This window comes from Silene latifolia, chromosome 1 (assembly GCF_048544455.1).
Source record: "Silene latifolia isolate original U9 population chromosome 1, ASM4854445v1, whole genome shotgun sequence".
NCBI lineage: Eukaryota > Viridiplantae > Streptophyta > Magnoliopsida > Caryophyllales > Caryophyllaceae > Silene > Silene latifolia.
Genome location: NC_133526.1, coordinates 64832083 through 64851792, shown reverse-complemented (window position 1 = coordinate 64851792; position 19710 = coordinate 64832083). Strand labels below are relative to the sequence as shown.

The 19710-nt window shown below is 37.5% G+C and overlaps 1 protein-coding gene and 1 non-coding gene across 2 annotated transcripts; one reads left to right on the top strand and one right to left on the bottom strand.

Moving 5' to 3' along the window:
- The first annotated feature begins 2272 nt into the window (after positions 1-2272).
- Positions 2273-5147, top strand: LOC141606225 (putative protein phosphatase 2C 65). Its single transcript, XM_074425281.1, has 4 exons — positions 2273-2752; positions 3156-3503; positions 3876-4217; positions 4445-5147. The coding sequence occupies exons 1-4, from the start codon at positions 2543-2545 to the stop codon at positions 4886-4888; spliced, it is 1344 nt and encodes a 447-aa protein (XP_074281382.1). The 5' UTR covers positions 2273-2542; the 3' UTR covers positions 4889-5147.
- A 359-nt stretch (positions 5148-5506) lies between these two features.
- Positions 5507-5579, bottom strand: TRNAE-CUC (transfer RNA glutamic acid (anticodon CUC)). Its single transcript has one exon. It is a non-coding gene; the product is annotated as a tRNA-Glu (tRNA).
- Between the last annotated feature and the right edge of the window lie 14131 nt (positions 5580-19710).

Here is a 19710-nt window from a genome sequence, read left to right as displayed (position 1 = left end):
GGCGACAAGCAATGGGGAAAGAAATTAGCGCGCTCGAAAATAATGGTACCTGGAAAGTAGTCGACTTGCCAATGGGAAAAAGACCCATCGGGTGCAAATGGGTTTATAAAGTAAAATACAAGGCGGATGGTACATTAGAGCGGTATAAGGCGAGACTTGTAGCACAAGGTTATAGTCAGATTGAAGGGGTTGATTATCACGAGACTTTTGCCCCAGTAGCTAAAATGACGAGTGTACGATGTCTTCTAGCTGTGGCCGTTGCAAAGGGATGGTCGATAGCACAATTAGACGTGAATAATGCTTTCCTTCATGGTGATTTGGATGAAGAAGTTTATATGCGATTACCCCCGGGATATGAGATAAAAGGTCAAAATAAGGTGTGCCGGCTACTTAAATCACTTTACGGACTAAAGCAAGCCTCGAGAAATTGGTTTGCGAAACTTACTAGTTCCCTCACAAGGTACGGTTTCACACAATCCTTAGCCGACTACTCTTTATTTACATATAATAAGGATGGAGTATTTATTGGCCTTTTAGTATATGTCGATGATATGATCATTGTGAGCAACAATGACGAAGCTAGTATGCGATTACGACATTTCCTTGATCGGAGTTTTGGAGTAAAAGATCTAGGAAAGTTGAAATATTTTTTGGGGATAGAGGTTGCACACGGCTCAAAGGGTCTTTTCCTTAGCCAGCGAAAATACGCGTTGGAAATAATTGGCGAAGCAGGGTTAGAAGGAGCCAAGCCGGTCAGTACCCCCATTCAACCCAACCATAAATTGTCACTGGCAGAAGGATATCTCTTGCGGGATCCAATGAAATATAGACGGCTGGTAGGGCGTTTAATTTATTTAACGATAACGCGGCCAGACTTAGTTTATTCCGTCCATATTTTGTCTCAATTTGTTCACGCACCTCGGAAGGAGCACTTGGACGCGGTATTTCGTGTCATAAGATACGTGAAGGGCAGCCCCGGAAAAGGTATTGTTATTGACAGAAATTGTAATTTTGCATTGCGAGGTTACTCTGATTCCGACTATGCGAGCTGTCCCTTGTCAAGAAGGTCGTTAACTGGGTACTTTGTAGCTTTGGGTAATACACCCATCTCATGGAGAGCAAAGAAGCAGCCAACAGTTGCAAAGTCCACTGCGGAAGCCGAATATCGAGCACTCGGAGGGGTCACGAGTGAGCTTCTGTGGCTTAAATCGTTTCTTGCCTCGCTTGGTATAAATCATGCGCAACCCATGAAAATTCTTTGCGATAATCAAGCTGCGCTACACATCTCTAAAAATCCTGTTTTCCATGATCGAACGAAACATATTGAGATTGACTGTCATTTTGTTCGACATCATCTAGTTAACGGGACAATTTCCACTTTCCATGTGCGAAGTAAGGAGCAAATTGCTGATCTATTCACTAAGGCCCTTGGAGGAGAAGCATTCGAGTATCTTCAGTCCAAGTTGGGAGTACAGTTACCCAGTATCCCAACTTGAGGGGGAGTATTGAGAAGATATTTCCGAATACAGCTGTAAAGATATTTACCGTATATTTCTTAATTCTTTTGTAAGTTATTGTTATACGGTTACCTAAAGTATAGGCCTTAGAATAGGAAAGCATAGATCTAGAATATATGTTATTGGGTATATATATACCTCCTTGTATATCGTCTTATTCATCAATTAATCAATACACAAAAACCTTTCCCCAATTCTTTGTTTCTTTAAGAACTGGTTCTCGCTTTCTGCTTGTTCGCAGTCTCTTTGGCGTTCATGCTTCAATAAAGCGACTTGTCTTCGCTAAGGAAAAAAAAAAGCTGCTTGTCTGGAAAAAAACGGTTCTCGCTCATAAATTGTAGCGTTCCTACAAGCTTATTTATCTTTTGGGCTCCTTCCCAAAAGGCCTCGTACTATTATATTTTGTAGACTGATCTTCCATCTTTATTCTACCGATGTGGGACAAGGGTTTGCACCCTAACAATCACAGTATGTAAATTGATGTAGATATCTGGCTAACATAGTCATCCGATAACACATTTCCTGTTTGCTGCATCAAATAGATGAATCGAAATTAAAAACTTTAGGACACAAACTTGTTAAAACTATTTTTAGCAGCAAGTAATCTACAATGCATCAGTTATTTGACAGTATAAACTAGAGATGAATATGATTGCAGCTAAATATAGTGATTTTAATCCATAAAATCAGGGGTTCAGAAATAGTACACAGCAAAATTCATGGCATTTTTAACATATTTCCACAATCATCTACCAGATCTTCTCTTGATCCTCTTTGATACAAAGAAGAGAGATCCCACCAAATTACAAGTTTAAATTTATAATCATCTTTTCCAGAAAATGCAACATTTCTTTTGTGATCATACTTAAGTTTGAAATTACAGCCAATTAATCTTCAGGGTACCTCAAAACATCGCCGTTATCTTGGTATTTGGCATTAATTTCATCAGAAACAGGAAAGTGTATATCTGTGAAGGAGGATTGCATTGTTGCAGCAATATAATATTCTGTTGGGTTGCCAGCAAGATGGGAGCTTGTTGCAGCAAAGAAGTTAACTTTGGAAGATATGGTGACCGACAAATCGCAGTTTATGAAAATGAAAGCGAGCAAGAAAACAATGTCACTAATGGAGAATATGGAGCTTCTATTCGGCTTCAAGGATTTTCAGACTTTGTTTCAATGGCAACTTTACAAGGGAAGAAAGGAATTAATCAGGATGCAATGACTATTTGGGAGGTAAATTAATTATCATATGCTTCAATTTATTCACAAGTTCATTAATACATTATGAATTCACTTGTCTGGATGTATTCATGTTATCTCTGATGTTTGAGAAATATTTTTATATATTTCTTCCTAATTTTTTATATGGATAAAGGAAGTCGTAATATAGTTTTGATGCTCATGGGCTACGAGGCCGTCAGGCCGTATAATAGTCATATTCTAATGCGTCCATTTAATTATTACAATAATGACTATGTTGTATCATAGAATGGTCTTATACGATAACAATTGTAATTTGTAAACCATGATGATAAAACATGCACGTTGAGCGTTCCGACTGCTTATACCTTCTGATTAGTATAGAGAAGTTTTCCAAATTACTATGGTGATATTAAAGAACAACTGTGATTTACAGGAGTTTACAGGAGAAAAAGAAGTGTACTTCTGTGGGGTGTTTGATGGACATGGGCCAAGTGGGCACAAGGTGGCTCGGGCAGTTCGTGACCAGCTACCGGTCAGGATCTCTGCTGCTCAAGCCCACATCAAAACAGCAGGGCGTAACCACAGAGATGCTGGTGCCTCTGGTGAAGATGGGGATGTAGAAACCGTCAATGATGGGGATGATTCTGAAACAAACTCGGTCTTCCACACATGGAAGTCTAGTCTATTGAGGGCTTTTAGAGAGGTGGACAATGAGTTAAGTATTGACCCCTCGATCGAGAGCTATTGCAGTGGTACTACCGCTGTCACTGTTGTTAAACAGGTAAAATCATACTCTGTAGTTCTTTGCGGATGAAGTTATTGAGTCAATACTTGTAACGTTGGTTCCATTCATTGGTAAAATCATACTCTGTAGTTCTTTGCGGATAAAGTTATTGAGTCGATACTTATAACGTCGGTTCCATTTGAAATGGAAACAACACTGTCAATATTAACAAAAACATTACACCCCAATGCCCAATGGCTCCTGAAGTCTTACCCCTGTGTTAGCAATGCAAAAACATTCCTTCATATTTCAGGACCAAAGAGTAATGATCTGTGGCTCCATTGGAAATGGAAACAAGAGTAAATGACATGTGCAGCTACATATTGGTTACTCATACTGCTAACATATACAAGTTGTTCTCCTTTGTAGGAAGATCACCTAATAATCGGCAACTTGGGAGATTCTAGAGCAGTAATGTGCTCAAGAGGAGATAGAGGCGAAGTAATACCAGTTCAGTTGACATTGGATTTGAAGCCAAGCCTTCCAAAGGAAGCAGAGAGAGTAAGGAGGTGCAAGGGAAGAGTTTTTGCTCTTGAACAAGAGCCTCATGTACTTAGATTATGGTTGCCTGATGAAGACAGCCCTGGCCTTGCAATGACAAGAGCTTTCGGTGATTTTTGTCTCAAAGATTACGGTCTCATTCCTGTACCTCAAGTATTTTTCCGCAAGTTGACTGAACAAGACGAGTTTGTCGTGCTTGCTACCGATGGGGTAAGCAACTCGTTCTGTCTCACATTATCTCTAATTAACTTCCATAACGATAAGAGAGTTAGACTTGCTAAACAGGATATTCGGGTTGCTTACAGGCAATGATATTTCGATTATATGATGCAATTTTTGTGTTTGATTGAGTCAGGTCTTGTTATTTCATCATGGCCGGGTTGTGTCATTTCAGTTATATTAACAGTCTAAACTTTTAACACTTGGTAATATTCCAGATTTGGGATGTGCTAACCAACTTTGAAGTAGTTAAGATTGTGTCATCAGCAAGGAAGCGATCACTTGCAGCGAAGTTCCTAGCAGTACATGCCGTTCGAGCTTGGAAAAGCCGGTTCCCATCATCACGTACAGACGATATTGCGGTGGTAATCTTATTCTTCAAACCACCTCCACCAGCAAAATCCATGTCAGATATCAGCCATATAACTGCAGACAGTTTAAGCCACCTGAATTCCTCAATTTCTCAGTATACACATAGGAGTATTAGTAGTAGTGATGCCGATGACGGGTTTGACTTCAGGGACTCCATGAAAGGGAAGTCACAGGATGCATCTTCTGAGGATTGGGGTGAAGGAGAAAGCTTAGTCGACACAACATTGAACTTTCCCCGGTATTCAGGGGCTCGACATCGAAAAAGATCATCATTCAAAGGAGACCTCTGAGTGTTAGATCATTTCATGGTTGGAAAATTATTTTGGCAAATGTTTATCAAGGTGATTGGTTAATTGATGCTTGGGCCGAAAAATTGGATGTGTGTTGGTTTTTTTGAACTCTTTTTTTCCCTGTAAATTGGACAGAAAAGGAAGAAGTACAGAAATGCAGAAAAAATTATAGTTTTCTTGCTGGAAGCCTTAGTTAAAAAATCACCTGAAATGTCACTCCATCCATCCCATTTATCTTACTCTTATTTAATTTTTATGGCCAGGTAAAGTCATCTTCAACCGAAATTGGAAATCTTGTTCTGTAAATAGCCTATTGGTCGACAAATTTTTCATTTTATCATTCCATATAGGATAATCGAAGCGATTATTTATGGGTAACAAATGAGTTGCTAGATTAAATTATTTCAGTACTTGATGTTGGTTACTTGGTTCCATGTTGAAACCAACACTTTTTCGCACGCAATGAACACTCGGACACGTCATTTTAAATAAGACACATGGAACTCTTGGTTTAATAACCATGTTATAGCGAAAACTGTAACAGTTTTTTTATTGCCTTATTGGGTTAATATGTTCTTCCTCTAGTAAAAAAAAAAAGAATTTTCAAAAAGTTGAAAATTCCGTTGCCGGGACTTGAACCCGGGACTCTTGGGTGAGAGCCAAGTATCCTAACCAACAAGACTAAAATGGAATTGTTGTAAGAAATCAGAACAGATGTTATTTAACAAATATTTAATCTTTCGCGATACCAAATCAAGGAAATAAAGTACTCAAGTAGCAATTAGAAGTGAAAATTTGAAGGCCATTTAAACCAGGCTTTCTAATTGCTTTTTCTTTTTTTTGTTTTTGTTTTTAAACAACGGTGTACTATTATAGACGAGAAAAAGTTCTAAAACATACATACCTGTTACCATACAAACTGAGGGTCAGAAGAGACCCATGAACTAACAAAAGCACAACTAACATATCAAATATTACAAATAGAGTTGACACCAACACAAAGACGACGCTTTTTAAAAGGGGGATGGTGGTCAAGTTGGAGCGAGCAATCATCTTTTCTCTTAGATTAACTGCCTCGCTCTTGGGCTCCCGTAAACCTGCAAAAAGTAGATGAACGTCTGATCATCAACATAGATTTATTCATTACCTTAGCTCGAACCCGAGTCGAACAATGACGGCTGGTAGAATTCTCCACAAATCTGCTACATACAGCTCTTGAATGCGTCTTCATAGCTGCTGAAAAAGCAAACTAACTTGGACTTGTCAAAGAGTTTGAACCGACCTTCAGAGGTTGGTCCAAAATGGCGCCTTCAGACAATGAAACTTTGGTGACCTCGCAAAAGTGATCGGGAACCTTCTCGGGTGACAAACGAGGCTTTTCAACTTCATGAGAAATAGCCTCTTCGTCATTGAACGTAACATGAATAGAAGCTGGATCAATGTCCACTGCTGGATAAGGGTTTTCTGGCAAAGGAGGATAAGAGGGAACTGCTGATTCCCGTGAAGGATTGTCATGGGGGGGTTCCCGACAAAGCTGAAGATAGAGAGAAGAGGGGGGCGAACCTTCATATAAGCCCCTGATTTGGGATGAAAAAATTGTAGGTTCCTCCCAAGTTTCAAGCTTTCGTAATCTTTGTGAGACAAAAACAATTTTTTATGGGCTTGTCTTTTGTTAGAAAAGCTTCATTTCGTATTTCCTGGGGCAAAGGGAAGAGAAGGGATATGATTACCTTGAAATGGCAAGGGAGAGGAAGGCTCAGAAACGGAGCTGGATTCCATTAACATGCCCGAACTTGCGCTACTAACAACCTGGTCACAGCTAGTCGCATTGGTTAAACATTCCATACTACGACACGAGGCTGCACTCACAGCACCAGAAAATATAAACTTGTTGTCCATATCAACATGAAGAAGAGGTTTCTTACCTTTCTTGTCTCTCCCTAAAGGGTCAAATTGGTGAATGACTCGTTTTCCATTGGGATTCAGAAGCAAGCATTCAGAAACGGAGTTGAACTCGTAAGCTACATCCTTATTTTTTGGTTCAAGATGCAGCGCAAATTTAAAATCATCTAAGGCCTCCTCAAAGAGATTTAATTTCTTTAAGGCAGAGCCTCGCCTAAATAAGGCTTTCACATTGCAAGGATCAACGTTTAGGACAAGATTGCACAAAGATCGGACGTCATTAAAGTGAGAAAATTTCAACTCACAACCAGCTAAATTAAGGAAAAGAGAGAGGGCAAGGGAAGAGGTGTCAGACTGAGTGTCCGGAGTGGTAAGAAAACAGAAGAAATTAAGAGCCAGCTTATAGAGACTAGTAGCAAGTGGTAAGTTACCGTCTTTGAAAAGAGAATTACCCCGATCCTTTATCATATGAACAGAGTAAAAAAAAAAGGCTCCCCCATACTCATAATCCATTTAACTAAATCATCATCATCCAAACCAGCATCATCCAAAACAAAAAATTCACCAAGATTAACGAAAAGCGACATATAATCCATTGAAAAAGAGCTTTAATGAAACTGAGACGGATTCTAAAGCAAGAAGGAACACAGCTTTGGTTTGAAACTCTAAAACACCAGAAACAACAAAAGAATTGAACTTACAATGAAAGAACGGTCCTAATGTATAAGAAACGCCTTCTTGCAACTGAAATGGCCACCGGGTTCAGGAATTTATAGTGAATGATACAAAATATACTCCGAGCTCTGAGGTGGATACTAACGAGAATAGAATCCGATCAAGGAGGATGATGGAGAAGGTGGAAGCGCGCTTGCCGGCGACCTGTTGGGGAGCGGAGAGGACACTGGCGAAAGAGGCGGTAGGCGGTAGGGAGGCCCTGGGAAGATGTGGGATTTTTTGGGGGTTTTTTTTAAGCGGTCCGAATAGTAAGAGTCAATATTGGTTGAGCAATTGAAGTCTAAAAAAGATAGACTAAATGCGTAGACTCGAGCTTGTAAACAATAATACTCTGTATAACATTAGCAACATTTGCAGAACAACATACTCCCTCCGTTCCGGTCAATTGTTATCCTTTGGTTTTGGCACAAAGACTAAGAAAAGAGGAGGAGGTTAATTATTAAAATGACTAGTGGACTAAATTTTGTGTGAATGATCAAATTGTTCATCAAATCTATAAAATATAATTAAAAGGCAACTCTAAAATGAGTCATTAACGCCACGCAGACATAGCCACGTAGGATTAAGAAAAAGTCACGACGCAATAAAACAAAATGTCAGCAGCATCAATCAATTAGCACGCATACACTATCCTCAATGACCTCGTCCCTCGTATGAGCTTTCAAACCGACAATGATATCACCCCAAACCGACAACCGCTCATTCCGTCAAGCGCCGATCGTCATTCCACACCAACCATCGCCATACTCCACTGCACCTTCACATCATGCTTCACCCATACCATATTATCCCTTTCAGTCGTTCCTTCCTCCCTCATATGTTTGCCGGAAGTACCCACTTCACCAGCCGACTTGCTGCGTTTCATTCCCGATTGTATTCGGCCCTCAAAGGGACTGTCACTTAAGCGGTTATGGCGGCTACCAATTATCGGCGCAGGTAAGGTATTTCTTTTACCGATTGCAACTTTTCATTTCCCATTTTAATTTGGTTACTAAATGAAACATTGATTACATATAATTCTCATATGTTGGTCTTCCTAAATCGGTTACGTCCGACTATATGATTTAATTTGTTGGTTTATGTCATTCCCCCTTCCTACAACTTTTATAAAATATTATTAAAAGGCTAACCAAAATATCCGTTTAATGCCACGTCACATTATTAAAATGCTTACATCAGCTCTATTAAATGTCACCTCACATTTCTGTAATGTTTACATAAGCTCTATTTAACGCCACGTTATATTTTTATAGTGTTTACATAATTACATCAGCTCACACTATTTAAATGCTTACATTGCCTTCTAAATCGATCGATTATATGTTAAAAAAATTTCGCTTCATCTTCCTAAAAATAAAAGTTCTTCAATAATCATTCTTCCTCATAAATTGGAATTACACCTCATAAACTCCATTGAATTTCAATAGCCAAAGAGTTTACGTTCAATTTCTCTGTTGGTTTAATTTCTCCCATTTGGGCTTTGTTATATTTATAAACTTTCACCCCATATTCTTTCAAAATCAACAATATAGATTGAATTTTTCTTATTGGAACTTTGTAATATTTTAGATTTGTTTTTCTTAATTGGGGTACCTATACGGTTAACTATGTTCATGCTTTTTAGTTGAGCCATCTTGTTTAATTGAATTGCTCTGCTGCTTATTTTTATTCTTTTGTGACTAATTTCAAATTTGGTGATAACGATAGATTTTGGTATATGGTTAGCTAGGAAAGAGAAGACTTTTGGTGTGCTTGGTATGATGGATATGAAGATAATAGTCCTCTCTTACCCAGGTACGAATGCAAGATAGTTTGTGTTCTTGCTTTCAATTTTTATTCTCAGTTGATTAATTTGAGTTCGTAAAGCTTGGATTAATTATTGGATACTACTTCCTTCATCTTAATCATTTGTTTACCTTTTAATACCTTCGTGAGGGGTATTTTAATCAAAGGTAAACAAATGGATGAGACGGAGGCATTATCATTTTATCGTTGTGAATTCTGAACTAATGGTTATCCGATTGATTTATTAGGCTACGAACCAAATCCATATCAAGTGATATCTCTCCCTGGAGCAGTAATTTTGTTTCCCTTATTGCAATTAGTAGGTTTAATCCTTTTTATTATGTGGTGCATGTACGTTTTCTTGATTGCCATCAAATTATTGAGCTAAATCACTATCTCATGTGTGCATTCGAAAGAAATTACTCCTCTGTCCCTATCATTTTAATTACATTTTTGAATAAAAAAAACTTTCACAAAGAATAAGAAAGGTAATTAGATGATTTGGACAGAGGGAGTATGTATGAATGATGATTGCAAGGAGCAATTTCGAACATTTTCCACAAACTTAGCTTTATTTTCTAAAGCATGTTTGACTAATAGTCTTTATATCTAAAAATTTAATTTTGCAGGTATTGACGTTCTGTAACACGTTCATTCGTTTACCTGTGAAATGTAAGTAGTTAGCTTTGATTGAACATTAAGATACACACAAAGTTAAAATGGAGAACAATCACATACAAAAACAATATGTTTTGAAGCTAATCGGCCACATTCACCAGTGAGTTTGTTTATACTGGGTGTATCAGAGTATTAAGGGTTTATCCTTAACAAAGAATTATAGCTCTTAAACCTTTTCTTGACATGTAGGTTGTAATATGGGTTTAGGTTGTACACTATTAGGTACAAGTATTATACAATTTGGAGTTGGGAGTTGTGTACTCTTTCTCACTTGTCTCATTTGTGACGGGTCAAATATCACCCACATGGGTAGATAAGACAAAAAGTAAAATGTATAGGGAATTACAAATGACTTGTCTTTATCCTCCCATGTGGGTTTTATTTGACCCGTCACAAGCTTATGACGGATATCAGCCGTCACAAATGAGAATTTGTGTTTTCCCCCTTTCATCAGTGAACAGGGGGTTGAAAGTAGTACAATTGAGTCTAATTGATGATTTATATTATTTTAGTAATAATCGGATTTTTGAGATTTACTGTATAATTTCATTTATGATAGACTGCTGAAATTCTTGATAAAAAAAATGACGTTTATTTGAGGTTGATTTTTTGTTGTAAGTTGGAAGATTTATCTAGGAGAACCGATCCTTGATAATGATCAAGGGAAATGGTAGATTGGTAGTCATCGCACATTATCCATTTTAGCTTTTCATTTCTATGGTTATGTAAATATCTCGCACTCTCTTAAAACACTTTGTAGAATGTGACAAATACGATATATATATATGCTTCAATTTTATTGTCTTTTTTTTTTCTTTCACAAAATAATTATCTAAGGCGACATTACATAAATTTATCGCAGAATGAGATTTTTTAGCAAACGCTTTTATTAATAGGCTTGTATTTACAATTATATTAGTGTAAAACCGTCTTACAAAAGTCCAACTCTTTTTCTTTTTTTAATTTCCCTTATTTAATTTTCTCCTTACTATTTTGGGTTAAAAAAATGAATTTTCAATATTCTCTCTTCAATTGCTATTTCTTAAATCCCCTCAAATAGAAAATAAAATTATATTGTACAACATAGATTAAGCCTACATGAGATCAGATGAAAAATAATTCAAGAATAAGTAAATTATAGAAGACCCGTGATTTCCACGGGCTACAAAACTAGTTCACTCTTTAAATAGAAAGGACAACAGTTGACTGAGACACCCCAAAATAGAATAGAACAACAAATGACCGGGATAGAAGGAGTATTATAAAACCGTTAAATTGAACCTTTTATGAAAAGAAAAATCGCATAGTTTAACTTAAAAATTCAAGTTTTTCATTGTTAGTATACAATCGCTTCTAGAGGTGGTAAACGGGTCAATCATATCAGTTTCGGTTCGGTTTCTTTGGGATCGAGTTATTTCCGTGGAATTTTATTTTCGATTTCAGTTCGGTTCAATTCAGGTTGAATACAGTTTTCACTTTTAATCGGTTGTAGATATTTCGGATCGATGCAGATTCGAGTCGGGTCAATATCAGAGCAGATGAGATTCGAGTCAGGTCATATTAGGATCGGATGTCAAGGGCTTCGGTTTTTATTCAAAACCTCGGATATATTACAAATAATTTTTTTTAATAAGTGATATACAGTGTGTTTTTTATAAGATATAATATTAATTCAGAGACGCCAAATGGGTGACACTCATGTACAAAAAGACATCCTAGATGGTGACGCGCAACTCCCAAGTACATTCAGGTCATTTCGGGTTTCAATGTCAGGTTTCAGTCATTAATATACAGGTTAAAATCGGTTCAGGTATATTTCAGTTTGGATTAAAACAATTCGGTTCGATTTCGAATCAATTCAGGACGATTCAGTTTTCGGAATGAAGTTCGGTTATACCTTTCGGATGTACGATCATGTGTCCATTCAGTTAATTTCGATCGATTTTTCGGGTTCGGTTTACTTTTGCCAGGTCCTAATCGCTTCTACTAGTCTTTTAATTTCTTAATCAGCCACTGTGACTGATGAGACTTGTTGGGTCATGTATTACTCCGTATAATAGATAGCTTTGTTGATCAAGGAAAAAGATGAATTATGAGCCGTGATAAATAGTTTAGAGATTCCAAGTCTCCACATACCACCGGAACAAGACGTTAAGTCATCGGAAAAAAGTTGATACATAAAATTGCATTAATCAAAATAGGCCAGAAATAAGCCCGAGTCGCACATGTACGTCAACCATCACTCTTAGTCCTTACAGCTTTATCCATACGTAAGCTTATTTGAAGTTGATATGCAACTTCTTTGCAACATTGAAGAATTAAGTAGGAAATTGTCTATGCATTGCATATACAAAGACGGATTCAACAACTAAAATATACTTATTGTCGATCTCCATATAATAATCTAATTAAAGAATGATACAAGTCTTATTTTACAAGTTAAAAACTTTATCCACTTCTTCATTTTTAGTTTGATTATTGCAATAAGGATTATTTAACTACGAGTATAATATATTCTGCGTAATATACATGAAATTATTGTCATATTCATCGTGATGTTTTTTCCAGGTCCATTTTGAATGGTCCGCATGAATATTTAAATATGGATTATGATTCCAAGTCTAAGCTTTCGGTCAAGGATTTTTAGTCTAGGATATTTTGACCTTGCTTCACTTGCTTGTATTATACCACAACTTAATTACTTCATTGTAATTTGAAGAAAAGGAAATTAAGGGAATACATAAGAAAAATGTGAAAGCCTCAAAGGATATGGACTAGGGAAGTATGTATAAGAGTAGCCGAATAGGAATGCTAAAAGATAATCTCTTAATAAATTTATTAGAATAATAACTAGTTTTCAACCCGTGCAATTTTGCACGGGTATATTTTTAAGAACATTGATATATTGATTAACATTTAAAAAATGTTAACCAAAATACATGAATATTTTATACTCTATTTCTTTTAATTTTATTGTTTTCAGCGGTAGTGATGAAATTCATTATTTTCCTGTCTAGCATTTAAAGTAATTTTTTGAGATTTTTTTATTTTTCATTATTCATAAAAAAAATATTATGTTTTTTTTTTAATAGTTATACTTCATGAGAATCAAATGGTAATTTTTTTTTAGAATTAGAAAATATGTAAATCTGGTAATTGTATGCCTAAAAAATTATTTAAGATTGATGTAAATACTCCGTAAATTTTTATAGCTGACAATTTTTAAGCCCTTATTCTATCAATTTTAATTTGTTCAATTTTTGGGAACATTGTATTGATATTTTACAATTTACTTAATACTCTTAAATTGTAAAATTGTAAAATTAAAGAAATAAGAATCATTATATAAACATATTAACTTATCAGATTATAAACTCGATAAATCTGTAATGAAAAAGAAATTAATTCAACTAACTGGCAAATGGGGCCCACGATTTATTTTATGGGCAAAAAATGAAAAAGGAAAAAGAAAATTGCATAAGGTGACGTGGATCAATGTGGATGCACGAAATGTTTCTGTGTTTATTAAGATAAGATTTGAAGTAAAAATTGTATCAAAAATAGTAAAATTGTCACGTATCAAATAAAATAATTTACTAATAAAAATGATCACAATTTATGATAGAATGAATGCGTTTGCTACTACAATATGTACTAGATAAAAGAGTTTTTTTTAATCACAGTCAAATAGTTACAAAAAATACCTAAAGAGTCACAAAAGACATTATATATAATAGATTGTTATGAGCCAACTTATGGTAAATATTCGACCCATCGTCATCATCATCCGGCAACTCGCCGGTAACCTCCTTATCTCGGCCACAGTCACCTGATCATCGTCTATGACTTCGACCATTGTATCAAAAGTTACGAAACGACGACGATGGATCAACGGAACCTTCTCTCCTTCCTCCTCCTCCATCGCATTAGAATGCTCCTCGATTTCCTCCTTGATAAGGTCGTCGAGGCGTCTTGTAATCTTCTCCTCGACAACCGGAGAATGACGAACCTTAGTGGCCGAGTATAAGTGATTGCCCGTGAATAAAGACTGGGAGTTAGATGGAGGGGGGGGGGGGGGGTGTTCGCTCATAGACATCGTTAAAGTCCGACACATCGCTAACGAACCGTAATTCATCTTGATTGTAAACATAAAAAAAAAGAAACGAATCTAAGATTAACGGCTAACAAATAGGAAGGAGAAGCAAAGAAAATCTTTGAAAGCACTTGTCGATCAAACGCGTTTGAAAGACAAGTTGATAATAATGTTGATGAAAACGTTTGTGCAAATGAGCAAGTGAGGGGTAAAGGGTTGTGATAAGGGACGGGGTGAACAGTAATGATCGTCGCCACCAAGCGTAACAAGTGTCACACATGAATTGAAGGGGTGCCGTCATGAAGTAAAAGACTCAAGACTCGGATTTTGGACAAATAAGACTCGATTTGGACAGCGAAATGGATTGTTTAATTGTGATTAAAATGGCTAAAATTTGAGCAGAAACTTTAGGACTCGTTTTTGAACATACGGTTGGACTGTTTGAAACCAAGAATTAACTTGAATAACACGATTGTACCGCAAGAATGATTAAAATTGAGTGACTCGGGATATAACTTAATCCAAGCACTAAGCCACTTGATTAAGCCTAAGAGGAATCCAAGCACTAAGCAATGGAATCACTCAACTCTAAGCACTAAGCAATAGAGGGTTTTCTAGCACTAAGCAAAGAAGATTAGTAGAAAGCAAAGCTTCTAACTTGTGTTTAACATTCATCAAATCTAAATTTTACATGAGGGAAAGCCTTGCTCTTATAAACCAAGCTAAGCAATCATCACCATTCATCTAGCCTAGCATCTAACGGTATAAGAGACCCCTAAAACGCCGATCCAAAAGTTGCCCTAAGGTCTTACATAAATTTCTTACACAAGTTGAAATTTTAAATGAAAACAAGAAAGTAAACTAATAAGGACAATGATTATTTGGACTCCTTGGAAGCTTCAAATGGTCCGGCCATCAAAGGGTATAAGAGCTAGAGCATGTAAGAGGGACTTAAGAAGTTGTCTTGGATGATGTTGGGAAACTTGAAAGCGACCCTTGTCCTTGTTGTTGCAAACCGTGCAAAAGAGGCCACCCGGTTTTGTTTCTTGTTTTTCCCCTTGATTTGTTCCTTTTCAAGACAAAACATCCTAGGCAAAAATACACAAAACATCCTAGGCAAAAATACTCTAAACTCTTCATAGAAGGTTTCTAGGCCGTAAAATGCCCCATGTTCTTAAACGGATTTTGAATTGGACCCTATTTCGGTCAAGGGACCAAAACCGGGTTCATGGGTGCTTGTTGTGGACTGTTTTGCTTCAAACTCCTCTTCTTGAAAAGGATTTGTCCTCAAATCCTCGGCATCATCATCATTAAACTCTTCATAGTAAGGACTTAAACCCCTAACACCAAATGTGACATGAGTTCCAAAGAGATCAACCATGTACTTGTTGGGTCCAATTAGCTTGATGACCTTGAATGGACCTTCTTCATTTGCCATGGACTTGTTGTTCCCTTTTTTGAGGACTCTCCCCTTGCATGAATGAACCTAAACATGATCTCCGGGCATGAACACTTGTGCTTTCTTAGGAACCATGGACATGTTCTTGTATTTCGTGGCCTTAGCATGGACGGATGGTTTCCCTTCAACTCGTTTCTTTACCTCCTTCCATTGTTCATCAATAGGCTTGGATCCTTGTGGTTGGGCAGCCTTAGTGCTGTGACCATGAGCCTCATGATCCTCAAATGAATTTGGAGTAGAGAGGGTAGGAGGATCACATTGCACACCATCATAGGCGCCCTCGGTTTGATCCTTGCTAAAGAGCCTCTCTTGAACTCGTTTCTTGACCTCATGCCATTCCTTGTTAGAGTAAACATTTGGCTTGAGTTGGACAATCAAATTTCCCTTGATACTAGCTTCAATTCCGATTTCAAACACCTTGGACAAATTTGGAGTAGAAAATGTAAGAGAACTATATTGCAAATCCTTGAAATAATCCTTGGGTTGATTATTCCATTGGAGCAACTCTTGTTCAAGTGAACACTCTCCTAACTTGTCATTTGCTTTGTGATCACCCCGGTTGCCCAAGTGAGGCTTAGGGACCTCGGTTGTCACCCCTTTGTTGGTATTTGGTGGATCATCTTGATAGAACTCGATCAAATTTCGAACCTTGGTAGGGAATGATCCCTCTTGCTCTTTGGACATGTTTTCCGCAAGGAGGATATGGACACCTCCCACATCATTCTTTTCTTGGATCATTTCGGCCTCTTTGATCAACATTAATTCTTTAGAAGACTCAAGCATGGAGGATGGTGGGAGTGGTGCTAGAGTGACTTTCCTCTTGCCAAATTCAAAGGCGTAGGTATTATCCTTTCCATGATGTACCGAATTCTTGTCAAACTCCCAAGGTCTACCAAGTAGAAGATGGCAATCATCCATAGGTAGAACATCACAAAGAACCTTGTCAACATAGTTCTTACCAATGGAGAAGGGCACCAAGCATTGTTTGTCAACCCTCAATTCGGCCCCCTTGTCAAGCCACCTCAAATTGTAAGGAAATGGATGGTTTTGAGTGGTTAAGGAAAGCTTCTCAACAAGGACACTAGAGGCCACATTAGTACAACTACCTCCATCAATGATTAGGTTTCAAACCCTTCCCCCAATTGTACATCTAGACCTAAAAAGTTGTTGTCTTTGATCCATTTCCAAAGGTTGAGCACTCAACACTCTCCAAGTGACTAGACTCATCCCGGAATCCGGCAATACTAGATCCTCATCCTTAGTCTCTACATCACACACAAGAATATCATCCTCTTCCCAATGAACCACTTCAAAGCTACTAAGGGCTCTCTTGGTGGGACATTCTTTGGCAAAGTGTCCATAACCTTGGCATTGGTAAAAAATTTTGAGAGGTAAGGTCTTTTTTTGTGAGGTTTCAATGCCCTTTCCCTTGTCAAGTGTGGGTGTCACGGTTGGAGTGTTGGTTTCTTTGGGTTTGGTCTCGGCATAGGTAGTCTTGGTGGTTGTTTTGGACGGTAATTTTGAGTTAGAGGTCTCCCCTTTGCCCAATTTTTCCACCCTTAAAGCCAAATTCACGGCTTCATCAAAGGACCACAATGGTTGCATTCGGACTCTATTAGCAATATTATCATCCAACCCTTCCACAAACCTAGCAATTTTTTGTTTGGGTTTCTCATTGATTTCACATTGCAAGGTGAGTTGTTCAAAGTCTCTAAGATAGGACTTAAGGGGTTGTTGGTCTTGTTTAAGTTGGGTGAGTCTAATGAACATGTCTTGAATATGGTCCTTAGGCACAAATTTCTCCATAAGTTTCTTTCTAAGCTTAACCCAAGACTTAATAGGTTCTTTACCCTCTCTCCTTCTTTGATTCTTTACATTCTCAAACCAAAGTGAAGCATATCCCTTAAATATTAGGATTGCGGCTTTGAAAGACTTAGAATCCGAGTAGGCCTTAAACTCAAAGACTCTTTCTATGGTTCTAACCCAATCTAGCAAATCCTCGGGGTCTAAACTACCATAAAAATCAGGAATTTCTACCTTTAAGTCTTTGTTGAGCTCCCTTTGAAAGCCTTCAAGCATGGACTCCTCCGAATCCGACATCGCTTCCTCTTCATGGTTGTCTTGGCCTCTTCCTCTACACATGACACCACGGCCTCTTCCCCTACCTCGAGGTGGTCCTCCGTCCCTTGGTGGTTTTGGAATGTTAGCCATGATAGCATTGAAGGAGTCTATCATTAGGTCGCATTTCTCCGAGAGTTGTGTTACTTGAGTCTTAATACCGGCTAGTATTTCTAAACTCATGGTTGTTTTTGTGTTTTTGAATGTGGTTGAGGTTTTGGTGAGCTCACAAGAAAGGTTTCTTTCCAAGACTAACACAATAATGGAATTGTGTTAAACCTTGCTCTGATAACCAATTTGAAGTAAAACACTCAAGACTCGGATTTTGGACAAATAAGACTCGATTTGGATAGTGATGAAACAAACTGTTTAATTGTGATTAAAATGGCTAAAATTTGAGCAGAAACTTTAGGACTCTGATCGGTCCGTTTCGTGTTCACAATTAAATAAGTGTGGTCGTTGGGTCACGTCCGAATCAAAACACAATTTATAGCTTCACAAACAACTCTACAATTAGTAAAGAGGCAAGTAAAGGTCGGATCCCAAGGGACGGGAATTGAGATGAGATTTCTATTGAAACTAGTTGTGTCTTAGGGGTGTCACAATTTGGGTTGATGTAGAAGGTCACTAAAATAAAATAGCAATGGAAATAAACAAGCAAGATGAATTAAAAGGGTTGTAAACAATTGATAAAAAGCACTAGGGTGTCATGGGGTCATAGGGGAATCATGGGAATTGATCATACAAACATGTTCTCAAATTATAAGCAAGCAATTATTGTTGTGATGGATTGAGTTGGGTTATGTCTTACAATCCTAGGAAAGTTTGGGTCCCGGAGCCGAATCGATTAGATTGTACAACACCTACAAGTCGACTTAATCTTCCCTACTCAACAACATGCATGGTCTAATGAGACTCGAGTTGGTTTATGTCTTACAAGTCTCATTGAAAAGATAGGTGATGGGTAAAAAAATTCAAGGATTCATAGGCTCGCATTTCATCAAACATAACATGTGCATGAGTTGAGATCAAAACAAGCAAGCAAATAAAACATGAAAGCATATTAATTTAAGCATGAATCATTCCCCATGTTGGTTTCCCCTAATCACCCATTAACCCTAGCTAAGAGACTACTCACTCATTATCATGTTGATCATGCTAGCAAGGTTGTCAATCATACCAAAAAAATGAAACATGATGAATAAATGAAAGTAATTAACAATAATTAAAAAGGGATTAAGAGAATTATACCTACTAATGATTCCAATAATAAAGCAAAGATAAAAGAAGTACTTGATGCTTGATTGAGAGGTTGTCAATCTCCCAATAATAACCCAAATAATCTTCAATTACCCAAAATAAAGGATGAACAAAAGAGAGATTAAGGAAATAAAACTTGTATTAAAACTTGATTAATTGTTGATTACAAAACTAAAGAGAGATTTGATTGGTATTAACTACTCTAAGAATTGATAAGAAGAACATGCCTTCTAATTAGACTAATGGGGTATTTATAGTGGGAATTAGGGGGATGCATTAGGGTTAACTAAGGGCTAAACTAGTAATTACACTTTTTAGATTGAGCAGGGAGGAGCCGGTATTTTTCGAAGGAAGGGCTTCTTTCTTTGTAGCTTGGAGAAGATGAAATTGCGCTGTACAGGAATCCGTGCGTTTTGGAGTCGGGACGGGCGGTTTCTGGCGGTGGAACACGGGCAGCTTCTGGTGAATCCGGGTAGATTGTGGGCTGTAAACCCGAGCGTCTTGGGATGAAACCGCACGGATTGTGCATGTGGAGGACGGCCGGATTGTAGACAATCCGCACGGATTGTTCCTCAGCAGGATTTCTTCTTCTTTTCTTCCCTTTTCTTCATAAATTCCTTGGGGATTTCCTTGGGGACTCAAGGATCCTTTCTCAACATTGCTCATCTACTATAATATGTACAAAGGCCTTCTAATCTTGTCTCTTCTTGATACTTGGTCATTGGATTCGATCAATTTAGTCTCGTTTTGCCATGAAAATGCAAGATTCTTACTCCTTTCCTACCAAGGGAT

Excerpts from the sequence above, each read along its gene's own strand:
- LOC141606225 (XM_074425281.1), top strand. The coding sequence starts at position 2,543 with ATGGGAGCTTGTTGCAGCAAAGAAGTTAACTTTGGAAGATATGGTGAC. Across the intron at positions 3,504-3,875 it reads CTGTCACTGTTGTTAAACAG|GAAGATCACCTAATAATCGG; the intron begins GTAAAATCATAC and ends TCTCCTTTGTAG. Across the intron at positions 4,218-4,444 it reads TCGTGCTTGCTACCGATGGG|ATTTGGGATGTGCTAACCAA; the intron begins GTAAGCAACTCG and ends GTAATATTCCAG.